Source organism: Hyperolius riggenbachi, chromosome 7 (genome assembly GCF_040937935.1).
Source record: "Hyperolius riggenbachi isolate aHypRig1 chromosome 7, aHypRig1.pri, whole genome shotgun sequence".
In the NCBI taxonomy this organism is placed as follows: Eukaryota; Metazoa; Chordata; class Amphibia; order Anura; family Hyperoliidae; genus Hyperolius; species Hyperolius riggenbachi.
This window is the reverse complement of record NC_090652.1, coordinates 298,062,630-298,077,385: the sequence shown is the minus strand read 5'-3', so window position 1 is coordinate 298,077,385 and position 14,756 is coordinate 298,062,630. Positions and strand designations below refer to the sequence as shown.

The 14,756-nt window shown below is 44.4% G+C and overlaps 1 protein-coding gene and 1 long non-coding RNA gene across 6 annotated transcripts in view; one reads left to right on the top strand and one right to left on the bottom strand.

The window, feature by feature from the left end:
* Positions 1-14,756, bottom strand: part of LOC137525158 (uncharacterized) — a 152,728-nt gene that overhangs the window by 33,905 nt on the left and 104,067 nt on the right. The window lies entirely within an intron of this gene.
* SPEG (striated muscle enriched protein kinase) overlaps positions 4,375-14,756 on the top strand; it is a 369,258-nt gene continuing 358,876 nt past the window's right edge. For all 4 annotated transcript variants that reach the window (XM_068246025.1, XM_068246024.1, XM_068246023.1 and 1 more), the window contains exon 1: positions 4,375-5,212. In XM_068246025.1, coding sequence (XP_068102126.1) covers positions 4,792-5,212 — 421 coding nt within the window. In that variant the 5' untranslated portion in view covers positions 4,375-4,791. The remainder of the gene's footprint in view (positions 5,213-14,756) is intronic.

The following is a 14,756-nucleotide window of genomic DNA, read 5'->3' as shown; positions in this document are numbered from 1 at the left end:
GTGTATGTGTGTGGTGTGTGTGTGTGTGGTGTGGTGTGTGTACGTGTGGTGTGTGGTGTGGTGTGTGTGTGGTGTGTATGTGTGTGGTGTGTGTGTGGTGTGTGTACGTGTGGTGTGTGTGTGGTGTGTGTGTGTGTGGTTTAGGTGTGTGTGTGTGATGTACATTTGTCCCTTTATGCCTTTGAATAATTAAGGTGACAGCTGTAATAGGCTGTTAGTCAGCAAGGGGGTTTGGTTTCACCTGACAGTGCAATCACTTTCTCCCCTGCAACCCCATGTGATCTGTTTTCTACATAAATAATTTATAATACTGTTTTGGAGACACCTTTTGCTTTGTGCAATATGACTCTTGGGCACTGACCTGATGAAGTGTTTTTCATACCACGAAACACGTTGGTAAACCACATGCTGATAATATAATTGTCCCTGATTTACTTTGACTCATCGTTGAAGGAGAGTTCATCCGCTCACACTCACATTTTATTGTTTTAAATATTTTAGTTTATGCGTCCCTCCTACAGAATCTAGTACCCAAAATGTAAAATAAGGTTCAGTGATACTGTATGGATATTAAAAATGGTGCTTAAACTGTGAATAACAAAAGATTTAAAAAACAATATTTTGACACTGAACTGAATAACAAAAATAATCCCTTTCTGGGTGAGACTATTTGCTGGCGGAGTCCTGCTGAGCTGACATCCGTCCGATGCCCGTCCCGGCTATGGAAGAAGCAGCTGCCGCTGGTCGGAGGATGGATGGCAGAGGTATGTTCTATTATTAGTCTCCCTGGAATATATATATATACCAGCTCACTCACTGAATGGACAGAAACCACAAAGGCTCTGAACAGTGTTGCTTGCCAAATTTCACCAAAGTCATTTTCGCATCGAAAATACAATTTTCGATTTTGTGAAATTTTCTCGAAAGATTGCTTGTGATTTTGTTTTTTCGTGTTTTATGCAAAACCACAAAAATCGTTATGGTTACCATGAAAAGTCGATATTTTACTAGGAAAACTTGTGGAAAGCACAAAAAAACCATGAAAAATAACAGAACAAATTTTCACTCGGATTTAAAGGACCTCTGTCGTGAAAGTCTTAAAATTTTAAATATATGTAAATATATACAATTAAGAAGTACGTTTCTTCCAGAGTAAAATGAGCCATAAATTACTTATCTCCTATGTTGCTGTCACTTACAGTAAGTAGTAGAAATCTGACAGTCCAACAGGTTTTGGACTAGCCCATCTCCTCATTGGGGGTTCACAGGGATTTCTTTATTTTCAAAATGCACTTAGTGAATGGCAGTTGCTCTGTCCAACTGCCTAAAAAGTGTACGGTGAGCAGAGAAGCTGGTCAGCTTCTTTGCATAAATCTTTTTCAGAGAATGTCTTCATAAAGAATAAAGGCCATGCTGAGAATCCCCCATGGATAGATGGACTAGCCCAAAACCTGTCAGTAATGTCAGATTTCTACTACCTACTGGAAGTGACAGCAACATAGGAGAGGAGTCATTTACGGCTTATTTTACTCTGGAAGAAATGTACTTCTTATTTGTATATGGTTTACATTTTAAGATTTTCGCGACAGTTCATCTTTAACATTTTCACAAAAAATAAATGCAAAAAGAATGTTGGCATTTTCGCTCATTACTGGCTGTGAGCAATATAATGGCATCCTTTGTGTTTTAGGCAGGCCCAAATTTAAATCATGGGAGCCTATAGGCACAGGTGTCCTGGCACCCTAGACTTCACCCTCCATGAACCTACAAACCCTCACCGAACTGCCCCACAAGTGTGCTGGCTGGCCCAGCTGTCACTTTTCCCTTACTTCCCTTGCCTGTCATAGGTAGCTACAGGTGTCCCTTAGTATTAGGTAGCCAGAGGTACCCTCAATATTATTTAGCTAGAGGTGCCCCTTAGTATTAGGTAGCTAGAGGAACCTCAGTATTAAAGGAATACTGTATGGGTGGGTTGGGGGGAAATAAGTTGAACTTACCCGGGGCTTCTAATGGTCCCCCGCAGAAATCCTGTGCCCGCGCAGCCACTCACTGATGCTCCGGCCCCGCCTCCGGTTCACTTTTGGAATTTCAGACTTTAAAGCCTGAAAACCACTGCGCCTGCGTTGCCGTGTCCTCGCTCCCGCTGATGTCACCAGGAGCGTACTGCGCAGGCACAGACCATACTGGGCCTGCACAATACACTCCTGGTAAAGTCAGCGGAAGGGAGGGCGTGGCTGCGCAGCCGCAGTGGTTTGCAGACTTTAAAGTCTGAAATTCCAGAAGTGAACGGGAGGCGGGGCCGGAGCATCAGTGAGTGGCTGCGCGGACACAGGATGTCTGCGGGGGACCAATAGAAGCCCCGGGTAAGTTCACCTCATTTTCCCCCGACCCCCCTACAGTATCCCTTTACATAGCTAGAGGTTCCCCTGACTGAAGGGAGATCTATGCTGTGGAATACTGAGAGCCGGGTGAGTAACCTCTCATTTACACTCTCATCAGTACTCTGTATAGGGAGGGAGCGAGGCACTCGATGAGTGAGCCACCTTTCCATCATCAGGCGCCTGTAGGCACGTGCCTGTAGTGCCTTATGGTAAATCCGGCCATGGTTTTAGGCAAAATGTGTAGTAATGAAGCTCATGCAGTAAACAATATTTTTTTTGAGTATTAACTAAGGGACCTTTCCACTAAGAACCACGTCCGCAACAGAGTTTCTTTCTTTAACCACACCACAATGTTGCGGCGATCCGCCTGCTGTACGGCACAATTGCGTGCGAGAAAAATCACATAGCTGTGCAATCGCTATGGAATTTTACACAGCAAAAATGCAGCAGGATCACACACACAAATGATCTTAAAGGACACCCGAGGCGAAAATAAACTAATGAAATAAACAATTGTATCCATCTTCCTTCTCCTAAAAATGACTTTTTAAGACAGGGCCAGATTTACCCTAAGGCACTGTAGGCAGAAAACGATAAAACGATAAAACATTTCAAGAACTACAAGGGACCGTTTCCACTAGCGCGCCACATCTGCAGAGTTTCCCCGCACGCAAATCGTGTGGGGAATCTGTCATAGGAAACAATTGCGCCGCCGGCCAAATCGATTGCGCTAGCGATTTGGCTGGCATTGCCGTCTGTTTTCCGTGCGGGAGGCTGTGAACCCCATAGCTGTGCATGACACGGCTGATGGGATCCGTCTGCGTCCCTGCAGACTGGGACATCTCGCAGCCACACGCGGTACAAGTGAAAACGGGCCCTGTGTAATTGCCAAAACGATATTTATCAGGCGCCCAATTTTCTACTTTTGGGCACCTTATAGCTGATATTTGGATATTTGCATTAGCGTCTATGGGGAGCCCAAATCGTCCATTAGCCAAAATCTCATACTCCAAGCACCATGATTCCTTTTATGCTTACATATAGGTACAGACTAACCAGCAAGCTCATAGTGACCCAGAACTCATTGGAGTGTGTGAGGGGTTACAATGGTCCTAAAAGCCCCCTTACTATAATGCTATGGAAAACAAGAGTTTTCTTTCTTAAAACAGAAAGAATTTGCGATAATTCAGGTTGGAGTGAGCTTGAGATGTCTCCCAGTGCATCACTGCTGAATATATGCAAATTAACCATTGTTACCCTTAAAAGCTAAACACACCTCCAGAACCGCTGGAATGCAATGATGTGTCAGCTTGTTAATATGTACAGAGCCATAATAATCCAACATGCATACAGACTGTTTTGGATTGGTTGATCCTCATCAGTGCATGGCATAGATTAATTTGGCTCTATGGAGTAGGGCTTGTAACACCGAGAGGCACAGACTAACCAGCAAGCTCATGGTGACACAGAACCCATTGGAGTGTGTAAGGGACTACAATGGTCCATACATATAAAAATAATAAAAGCACAAGACTTCTGCTTTCCTACGTACTGGGCTGGCCATACATCTTTATTATTGTTTCAGCAAAAAAAAAATATCCTATAGGCTTCAAAATTGTGTACACAATTCTGCGTAGATTCTGCCTTTTCCCCAGCAGCACCTGCTGCCCGGCTCTGGAGTGTGTAGGACCTGCTGCTGTCATCTGAATATGGTCAGTTCCTGGCCGGTTACTATTCTTTGCACAAGGAGATGAGAGCCGGTGGGGGTGGACAGTACACTGAGGAGGGAGAAGATGCAGTGTGGAGGGGATGAAAAGTTTCAGCCAAGTTATGTCACATATCAGGAGGGGAGGCAGCTGTCCATGCCACTTTTGGAATGGTAGAGAGAAGGAGGGGGGAGGAGGGTTTGGTTGTGGTGGGGGGGTTTGACACAGGAGGGTTGGGGGCTAATTTCAGCGTTCAGCAGGTCTACAGGGTCTCTTTTGCAGAACACGGAGTGAAGAGAAGAGGTAGAAGAAGAGGGGGCTCAGACCTAGGGGTTTGCCTAAGGTCTCCTACCATCATAGGCCTCATGCAAGTGACCACATGATAGAGGACCTGTCCACACCAAGAGTCCTCAGTCAAGTTGCACCTGGAGTTTGCAAGGAATTCCTGATTTTACTAAGGCAAAGCTTTGGTTGTATCTCCTGCCACCCTGGGGCTGGTGCCCCCCTCATCTATTCCTCTCTTTCTCATGCCTACACAGGCTGACCTCCTCTCGGTACAACCGCCAATATAAACGTAAGGTCAGTGGAAACATCACTACCTGCATTGTGGACATAACCAGAGTTCCCGGACATAACTTTCTGAGATTGCCTACGTGATTAATTGTCTGTGCCGTCTGGAATAAGATTTTGTGCCAAGAGTTGCCATGCATCGCGCGCACGCCACCATGAACCTGAACGCCAATGAGGATGAAGCTTCCCACCCTCAGCCATTCGTCAACACCCTTGGGACTCCGCCAAGTCCCGGGGCGCCCCCCAAACGCCCAAAGGTCATGCCTGAGCAAGAGACATCCCAGTCCTGTCGTCCTCATTTTGTCCGCAAGCTTAAAAATGCTGCCATTGGCACGGGCTGCGACATCCGCCTTAAGGTGGCGGTGGCGGGGAACCCGACGCCAACTCTGAGCTGGTACAAAAATAAACAACCTCTCGATCCTGGTCCAGAGGAATACGGGACACTGTACGTAAGGGACAGCAAGATGGAGGATGCCGGGGTGTACGCCTGTGTGGCACAGAACGCCGTGGGCGAGGCTATCACCAGCGCCGTACTCGCCATCATGGATATGGAAGGTAAGGGCACCAATCCCGTATGGCTTTTCGGCAATCTTCATACATGTGTAATATTCTGAATGGCTTTGATGTCTAGAAGGGTTGTGTTATACCCACTTTTTTGGCAATGACTAGAGATGCAATCTAAGTAAAAGCAAGCTGATGTCAATGAGGGGCTGATGCAACGTGTAGCTGATATGATGCGTGGGGTGGCATGACATTAGGTGGGCTTAAATCTTGTTTACTTCATCCATATGGCTTCTATACTGTTCATCAGCACATACCAGGCATTGCACATACTTGTATCACGCTTTGCAGCGTATCCTTGCTCTGCGCTCCATCTATAGGCCTTTATTGAAGCACGTTTTGCAGATCTGACGTTAGCAGGAAGAGTATTTGGCAACACATGGACTTTAAATGTCATTTGGACGCCGTATAATTTGGATGCTTTATTTCAGCGGAGGTATCCCTCGGCCTATAATTTCTAATGCCCTGTCCTACCCTCATTCCTACCAAATCCACTGCTCTATACCTAATCCTAACCTCCTGCTCTCTGCCAAGCCTAATTCTAATTTGGCTCCTTGCTCCTCCCCCCAACCCCCCCCCCCCCCCTCTTGATAGCCCTTACCCCAACGTAATCTTAAAGACAACTGTAGTGAAAGGGATATGGAGGCTGCCATAGTTATTTCCTCTTAAACAATACCAGTTGCCTGGCAGCCCTGCTGACCTATTTGGCTGCAGTAGTGTCTGACAACAATGTCAGAAACACCCGATCTGCTGCATGCTTGTTCAGGGGCTATAGCTAAAAGTATTAGAGGCAGAAGATCAGGAGGATAGGCAGGCAACTAGTATTGCTTATAAGGAAATAAATATGGCAGCCTCCATATCCCTATTGCTTCACTTGTCCTTTAAAGTGGCACTTTAAATATCCTTTATTGTTTTGAGCCTGTGTGTGTTTTGATGTAAAGATTTTCTCAGTATGCTATTAGAGACATAATGTTGCAAATTAGGTCTTTGAGACAATACTCTACAACAAACCTCTATGCACTTTCCAAGACTGAAAGCAAATCTGAAGCGAAATGTAAGCTTCTGAGATAATGAAATGTATGTGTAGTACGGATAATAATAAACAGAACATTAGTAGCAAAGAGAAGAGTCTTGTGTTGTTTTCCAGTACAGGAAGAGTTGTTGTCTATGCATAATAGCTTCTTTGAGACCAACTTAATTAAACTCAGTCCTGTTTTCTGCAGAGCTTAAACAGCCAAGAAACAGTGAGAGACAGCTTGAAGTAAGGTTTTACTGCAGGAAAGTTCAAAGGGTCATAAATATATAAAAAAGGGTTGTAAATAAATAAATAATAATAATAATAAATAGTAAAAGGGTCATTAGCTCTGCTCTGTTTTACTGATTAAAAGACAGAGTGTAGACTCTAAACCATAAATTGTGTCAGTATGATGAATATGATGCAATAAATATGTTATCAATAAAGCTATATAACTGAAAATAAAAATATGAAACTCTCTTCTTTACTACTAATGTTCTATTCATTATCCATATTACACATACAATTTATTATATCATAAGTTTATTTTTGCTTCAAATTTGCTTTAAGGAGTTAAAGGACGCCTGAAGTGAGAGGGATATGGAGAGTGCCATATTTATTTACCAGTTGCCTGGCGTCCTGCTGATCTTTCATGCATTAGTAGTGTCTAAATTACACACCTGGAAAAAGCATGCAGCTAATCCAGTCAGACTTCAGTCAGGAACATCTGATCTGCATGCTTGTTTAGGGTCTTTGGCTAATAGTATTAGAGGCAGAGGATCAGCAGAACAGCCAGGCAGCTTGCATTGTTTAAAAGGAAAAAAAAAATGTGTCAGCCTCCATATCTCTCTCACTTTAGATATCCTTTAGGCCTGGAACCCACTGCAAACCGCAAACACTAAACGCAACCGCTAGCGTTTTGCCTGAGCGGTTTGCAAGCTGATTCATGCGAGTTTTCGGTCGCGTTTTGCAACAGTGTATTTTTTTGCTCAGCGGTTGTGTAGCGTTTTGCGTTTCGCGTTTTTATCCTGATTGGTCCTGTGAATAATTTTTAATTTTGTTACAGTGTGCTGAACCGCAAAACGCTAGCAGAACCGCTCAGTTTAGGTTTTGCTGAGCGTTTCCGCTAGCGTTTCAATACTTTGCATTGAAGCGCTAACGCTCCCAAAATGCTGCATGTCCTGCGTTTGCGTTTCTGAGAAACGCAAACGCTCCTGTGGAAGTTGCCCCATCCATTAACATTAGCCCAGCGTTTTGGCAAACTGCTAGCGTATCGCAGTGCTGCCAAAACGCTGCCAAAAGCGCTCCTGTGGGTTCCAGCCCTTAAGGCTTCTTTCCCACTAAGACGTTGCGTTAGATGACACGTTAAGGTCGCATAAAGTGCCCCTAACGCAACGCCTGGTGGTGTTGGAGCAGGACACTACCAAGAGCCGCGTTAAAAGCAGCTCTTGGTGCGCCTGCTCTGTCGGATTCGCTGCAGAGACCACGTGAGCGGAGCTCTCCGCATCACGTGGTCCCGCCATCCAATCTGCGGCCGCTCCTGGAAGTACACTGCAAGTGCAGTGAATATAAAGTAGCCATGTGCCTGGCTACGCAACGGCCTCTCCCCGCCTCCTCTTCGCCCACAAAAAAAAAACAAAAAACACCCATACTGAGCATGTGCAAACAGTCTAACGCGGCTTAAGCCGCTAGAACGCACAGTATGCTGCACTTCAAACGAACGTGCAGTGTTACTGTGTAACGCAACGTGGGCACTGTGAACAACCCATTGATTTTTCATTGCTCTGCGGTGGGGTGCGTTACAGGCTGCTCTAACGTGCGCCTGTAACGTCCCACTGTGAAAGCAGCCTAAAGCATTTTAGCTTCTGTACACTGTATGTCAGCTTTTTGTGAGGACAGACATTTTGCAGTTGTACTGGCATGTTCGCATCCCTGCATTGTAACAGAATGTGTTATCCCAAATCTCTTTCTACAGTGCAATTCTGGGTATCATTTCTGATTACATGCATGTTTAAGGAAAACCTGTACTGAAAATAAAAGTCAAAATAGGCATACACAAGTCATACTTACCTTCAATGTAGTCTACTCCTCAGTGTCATTCTCCTGTCCTGCGTCCTATTTGTTCACTGTGATCAAGGGAATTTTCCGTCCTCCATTTTGAAAATAGCCATTACCCATAACAGCTTTCTGGTCAGCACACAGTTAAACTGTAACATCGCCCACTTGAGCCATAGGGAAACATGGACATTTACCTGGTACATCCGTTTTCCTCTCAGCTATAACTGACAGCAACTGATATTTTACTGACAGCAACTGATATATTTCAGATCTGACAAAATATTGTCAGAACTGGAAGGGATTATTGTCAGAAGAAAATGGTGAGCTTCTGAGAGGAACTGATGGCAAGGTAACTATGTAATGTTCATTTGAAGTTACCTCATGTGTTTATTTTAAATATTTTTACTCAGTACAGGTTCTCTTTAAGGCAATTCTTCATGCGCGAAAATAATGTGCGCATTGTAACGTGCAGAGTGTGCGCTGCATTATGCCGGCATTGTAACATGGCCGTTACGCAATGCACAATGTCAGAACTCAGAAACATTTACTGGTAGTTACAGAAGAAAGCTGCAACATGCTCTGAAACAGTTTAACAGCAAGTGGCCATAACTCAAGTACCACATATAGGATTCAAAAGAACAAATCGGTTACGTTAGGACAGACTCTGCATTGTAACAAAAAATACTTTAGGCCTGGAACCCACTAGGAATCGCTGCGGCGCTTTATGCAGTGTTTCCTAGGGCGATTGCGCTCGCTATTACCCGATGCTTCCAATTAACGATTTGCATGTTTTTTGGTTTTTTTAAAGTTCATTTTACTTAACAGGCGCCCGACTTCCTTCCGTAACCCCGCCCCCTAAAGGAAGAGGTCATAGGTGATTCTCTATGACCAATCAGAGAAGGGTCTGTGACCTCTTCCTTTATGAGATGGAGCTATGGACAGAAGCAGGAAACTTGGTAAGTAAAGTGTAATCGCTCGGCCCCCCAAAGCGCTGCAAAACCACTTTAAAAAGCGATTTTTGCAGTGCTTATATACTTTGCATTGAGTGCAAAAGCGAAAGCGCTCAAAATTACCCCTAATCCCAATCGAACTAGTGGGTTCCCCACCACCAACTTTCATTGGCAAAGCGTTTTTGGGAATCGCCGGCGATTGTCGGTGATCCCAAAACACTGCCAACATTGCCCAAATGGGTTCCAGGCCTCAGTCAGTCCTGTATGTAAAGTGAGCATGTTCCTGTAACTCATTGTGCTCTAAATTCTTGGAATGCTTTGATCTCTGTCTACTAGCAGAAAATATAGAAACTGAAAGCAGAAGTCCTCTATTATTGTCTCATACTGCCCCCAGTGACACGTGGCTATACATACACATTACAGCAGAAATAATTAGAAGCAAGGAAATGTAACAAATAAGAAGTTAAAAAAAAGGAGCTAAAATAAATGGGCCTGTAACACTTTGAAGATCTTAATAAATTGGCTGCTAAAGGGTTAACTGCACAGCGATGTGCAGCAGAAAGTACTTATGCATCCTCCAGGCGCCGCTCTTTTGACTTTTTGCGGATCCCAGCTGCTGTGTGGTGCTCTGTGCATGGCTCCGATGTGTCACGTGACCCGATGCAGGTCAGGTGACACCCCGGGGAGCCGTACGAGGACACCGCATAGAGGCTGGCAGCTACAAGAAGTGAAAGGGATGGCGCCCGGAGGATGCATAAGTACTTTCTGCTGCACACCGCTGCACAAAGTCAGTTAGGAACGCCCCACTGGGTCCCGCTGGGCATGATGGTTAGTTGAGACTGCCGGATGCCTGAGTTCTGGTTAACTGGGACTCTACTCTACTTTAAAAGCACATTGAGAACAACCAAAAAACATAGCTTATACTATACGTCCGAAAGTACATAATTTATCCATGTTTCACCGTGTTTAACGATGGACTCAACTTACAAACAAATTCAGCTTATAACCAATCTTCCGGCTAGAGATTGGTGCACTGGATTTATACTTTGATGCTTGTGGTCACTTCCTGCTTCGGGCTATATGGAAGTGCACGGAAGTGTATTGAAAAAATACGCTTCCGCGGATGCGCCCCGCCACAACGTCGACTTCTTTAAAAAAACTGTGTCGCCATAGACTAACATGACTTCCGGGCCAAGGCAGATCACCGCAGGTTGCTGTGGATCACGCACAGGAACGTAGTTCTGCGCTAGCGTTAGATTAGGGACTTCCGGTGCAGTGTACTGCAATGTGGGAAGTATGAACTTCCCCATAGGGTTGCATTAGGGTGCGGTAGCAGTGTGTCAATTTGATGCATCGTGTGAAAGAGTAATTACTGACTAGTGAGGTAACTTACTGACTTGTGCGGTAAATACATCAAAAATTGTCAAGAAATTGCAATTCACAAAGATTAAAGAGGAACTCCAGTGAAAATAATGTAATTAAAAAAGTGCTTCATTTTTGCAATAATTAAATATAAATTATTTAGTCAGCGTTTGCCCATTGTAAAAATCTTTCCTTTTCCTGATTTACATTCTGACATTTATCACATGGTGACATTTTTACTGCTGGCAGGTGATGTCACTGGAAGTAGCTGCTGCTTGCTTTTTTGGCTGTTGGAAACAGCTGTAAACAGCTATTTCCCACAATGCAATGTGGTTCACAGACAGGAAACTGTGAGCACCATGGTCCTGACATCACACTGTGGGAGGGGTTTCACCACAATATCAGCCATACAGAGCCCCCTGATGATCCATTTGAGAAAAGGAATAGATTTCTCGTGGGAAAGGGGGTGTCAGCTACTGATTGGGATGAAGTTCAATTCTTGGTTACGGTTTCTCTTTAAAGCATTCGGTAATTCACATAAAAGTGTTTGGTATTTATCTCCAGCTCTGAGCAGCCAATAACTCACACTTTCCATGCAGTAACATTGGCAGATGTAGCAGACAGCCAACAGGGAGTGCCAGACAGCCAATAGGGAGAGCCACCTAGCCCTGCTTCTCACTGATTTTTCACTGTACAGGAAAGCAATTTTGTAGCAATTCCCTTTTTGCAAAACACTGCGAACATTAAAACGCAATCACTAAAAAATCGGTAAAAAAAATTATACATAGCATTCAGCAAATCGCCAGCAATCGCTAAGTGGAAACACTGCCATACACATTACATTTCAGTAGCACTTTTCAAAACACTGGCGATCGCTAGTAAAACGCACCACTGTACTGTGCATTTATACATTACCTGTCCTGTGTCGCGGTGGCCGTCTGTCTTCTGCCTCTCTTCAATTATCCGCATACAGGGGGCCGGCGTGGCACGTGTGATGTCACCAGGGACGGATCAAGACCAATTTGCGTCTGGGGCAAGGTCAGGTTTTGGCGCCTAAAGGTCAGGTTTTGGCACCTAAACTGCCATTCATTTTGCCGCCTTTTTAAGAATTCAACAAACTGCGCCTGGGGCAAGATACCCGCTTGCCCCCCCTACATCCGTCTCTGGATGTCACGCGCGGGCGTGCTACGCGCCGGCAGCGGGTGTGTGACTAATTGAAGAGCGGCGGAAGACAGACGGACACCGCGACACAGGACAGGTAATGTATAAATGCACATTACAGCACATATACATTTCATACATACACACATTGCGGGAACAGCGCAGGGGGTTTCGTGCCTTCGTCGCTCGTCCCGATATCACTCGCTGTTACCGCCGCACACACCCGATCGAGCAAGCACCACATTGGTCACATTGTCGGTGCACTTGACAGCACCATTTTTCATCCAATTTTGATTATATTAATCAAATCGGATGGTCAATCGGCCGCCAAGTCACCTGATATGAGGCCACCTTTATAGTTGAGGTGAAAAATAAGTAATGTGAGATAACTCAAGAGTTAAATTGAATCAATCCCAGAAGAAGTTAAGGAGTAATTGTGCAATAATATCATTAAAAAAAAATTAAAAATGCACAGATGAGTTTTGGTTGCCGTGACGGAGCGGAGAAATCAGTTTATCAGATGAAGGTGAATAAACAACGATCCTCCCCCCCCCCCCCCTCCCGGGGCTGATATGTGAGGGGGCAGAGGGCAGCTCCGCGGAGATGGAAGCCTCCACTATAAATAGGACAACACCTGGCACTTTCCATTCTAACATGATGTGCTTCAGCCTTATCCTCAGCCTGTTATTGCCCAGTCACTGCAAGACAGTTCTGTAAATGGTTCTAAACGGCCCCTCCTGGCATGGGGGCAACTACAGCTTCCATCTACCACGGGGCTGAACAGCCTGAGGAAGGGCGAAGGACCTGTGGCTTAAAGTGTAACTGAACAAGCATAGACAATCCATATGAAACATATTCAACTTTCAGTTAAAGGACCACTCCAGTGAAAAATGCACACAGTTAAATTCTGACAGAACTGACAGGTTTTGGACTTGTCCATCTCCTCATGAGTGATTCTCAGGGTTTTCTAAAAATCAATGTTTTCAAAAGCAGTTCCTGAATGGCAGTAGCGAAGTCAAAATATGTAGGCGGGCTGGCTTGGCAGTTAAACTGTCATTCAGGAAATGCTTTCGAAAACAAAAAAAAAATCTTGAGATTCCCCCATGAGGTGATGGATTAGTCCAAAACCTGTCGGTTCTGTCAGATTTGAACTGCTTACTTTTTTCGCTGGAGTGGTCCGTTATGTACCTCTGCTACTACGGTATGCAGTACAGATGCCCCAGTCTTCCGAAGAAATCGGGGATTTGAGTGCTTCTGAAGACTTCTGAGGAGTCTCAGAGTTGCGTAAACCTGACAGGGGACGTGGTGGGACAAGGACACTAGAATAAGAAATCACTGAAAAAAGTAGTGCAAAATCAATCGCTAGGCAACTGCAATTTGTGTTTCCAAGTGTGAACAGGGACTAAGGCAGGAAGAGTGAAATCTCACTAGAGGGGAAAGGAGAAGAAAGGAATTATCATCTCATGATTCCCACACCCCTCTCCTCCAATTGGAAGCTGCACATGTCTGTACACAGTCCTGGCTGTCATTTTATAGCTGGACATTATTTATCTGTCTCAGTATGTCTCAGAGCATAACATACAGTATCTGTCTTATGTCTCAGGGCATTATATGTCTAGTGCATGTCTCTGAGCATTATGTATCTGGTACATGTCTCTGAGCATTATGTATCTGGCACATGTCTCTGAGCATTATGTATCTGGCACATGTCTCTAAGCATTATGTATCTGGCACATGTCTCTGGGCATTAGATATCTGGCATATGTCATTGTGCATTATATATCTGACATGTCTCTGAGCTTTATATATCTGGTACACATCTCTAAGCACTGTATATCTGGCATAAGAATTCGGGCATTATATATTTGCCATTTGTCACTGGGCATTATACATTTAGCGTGTCTCTTAGTATTATTTATCTAGCACATTTTTAGGCATTATGTATCTGTCACGTCTCTGGACATTATGTGTGTTGCACGTGTCTCTGAGCATGACATATCAGGCACATACCCTTGAACTGCTGCCGGACATTATATATATGGCGTATGTCTCTGGTCTGCTGGGCTTTCTACTGCATAGCTGTCACATCCATTTAGATAGCATCTCCTGAGTTTATTGGCACTTTAGTTTTTCTTTTTATGTTTTCAAGAACCAGTTAACTGAATATCAGCGTGGCAAACAGTCTGCGGCGTGACACGTGAGTGATGCAGGAACGATACACTCGCGCATCAAAAGAACGCAATCCAATATCCCCGCCGCCGTTCCCTGCGTTATAATCTAATTGATGGGGATGCTTTTGTGATCAGGAATGACCCTGAGGTTTGCGCTCATTCTCTGGTGTATGTGATGTGCTCAGAGCTGTTTGCAGCCATTGTGATGCGAGTCTACCCTTCCAATGTCATTCCGGTGTCACCGCAGCCGATCGGTGTCCGGCACGCTGTTAGCTCAGTTAATGAATCTAATCTCAGCAGAGAATGAGATTGTTGTGAGCAATACTAATGTGGGGGACACAGTCTGCCTGCCGCCTGCGCTTATCCGCAGCCTCTAATCCATCCATTTCAACTCAGCGGTCTATACTCAAGACTGGATTTCTGTCAACTTTATTTCTGCATTTTTTTATATTTACATTAATATTTGCATTTCTGGAAATTTTAGTTTATTACTGTTATTTACTGTTTATATCACGCTGGCGTATCTTCCACCACACTGGACATCTAGCATAGCTCCCAACTGTCCCTCTTTTGGAAGGACTGTCCCTCTTTGGGAGCCCTGTCCCTCTGTCCCTTTTTCCTCCTCATTCGTCCCTCTTTCAGGACTTTGTCCCTCTTTCTATGTAAACATATGTATATTTTTCTACTAAAAAAAATTGTGTTTGATTGACTCTAAACTTTATTCCCATCCTTTAAATTGATATCTTAATAATTTTAAAATGTTAATATGAAGGAAAATGAACCAGGATAGAAAGGACCAGTGTGGTTTGAATTATAAAACA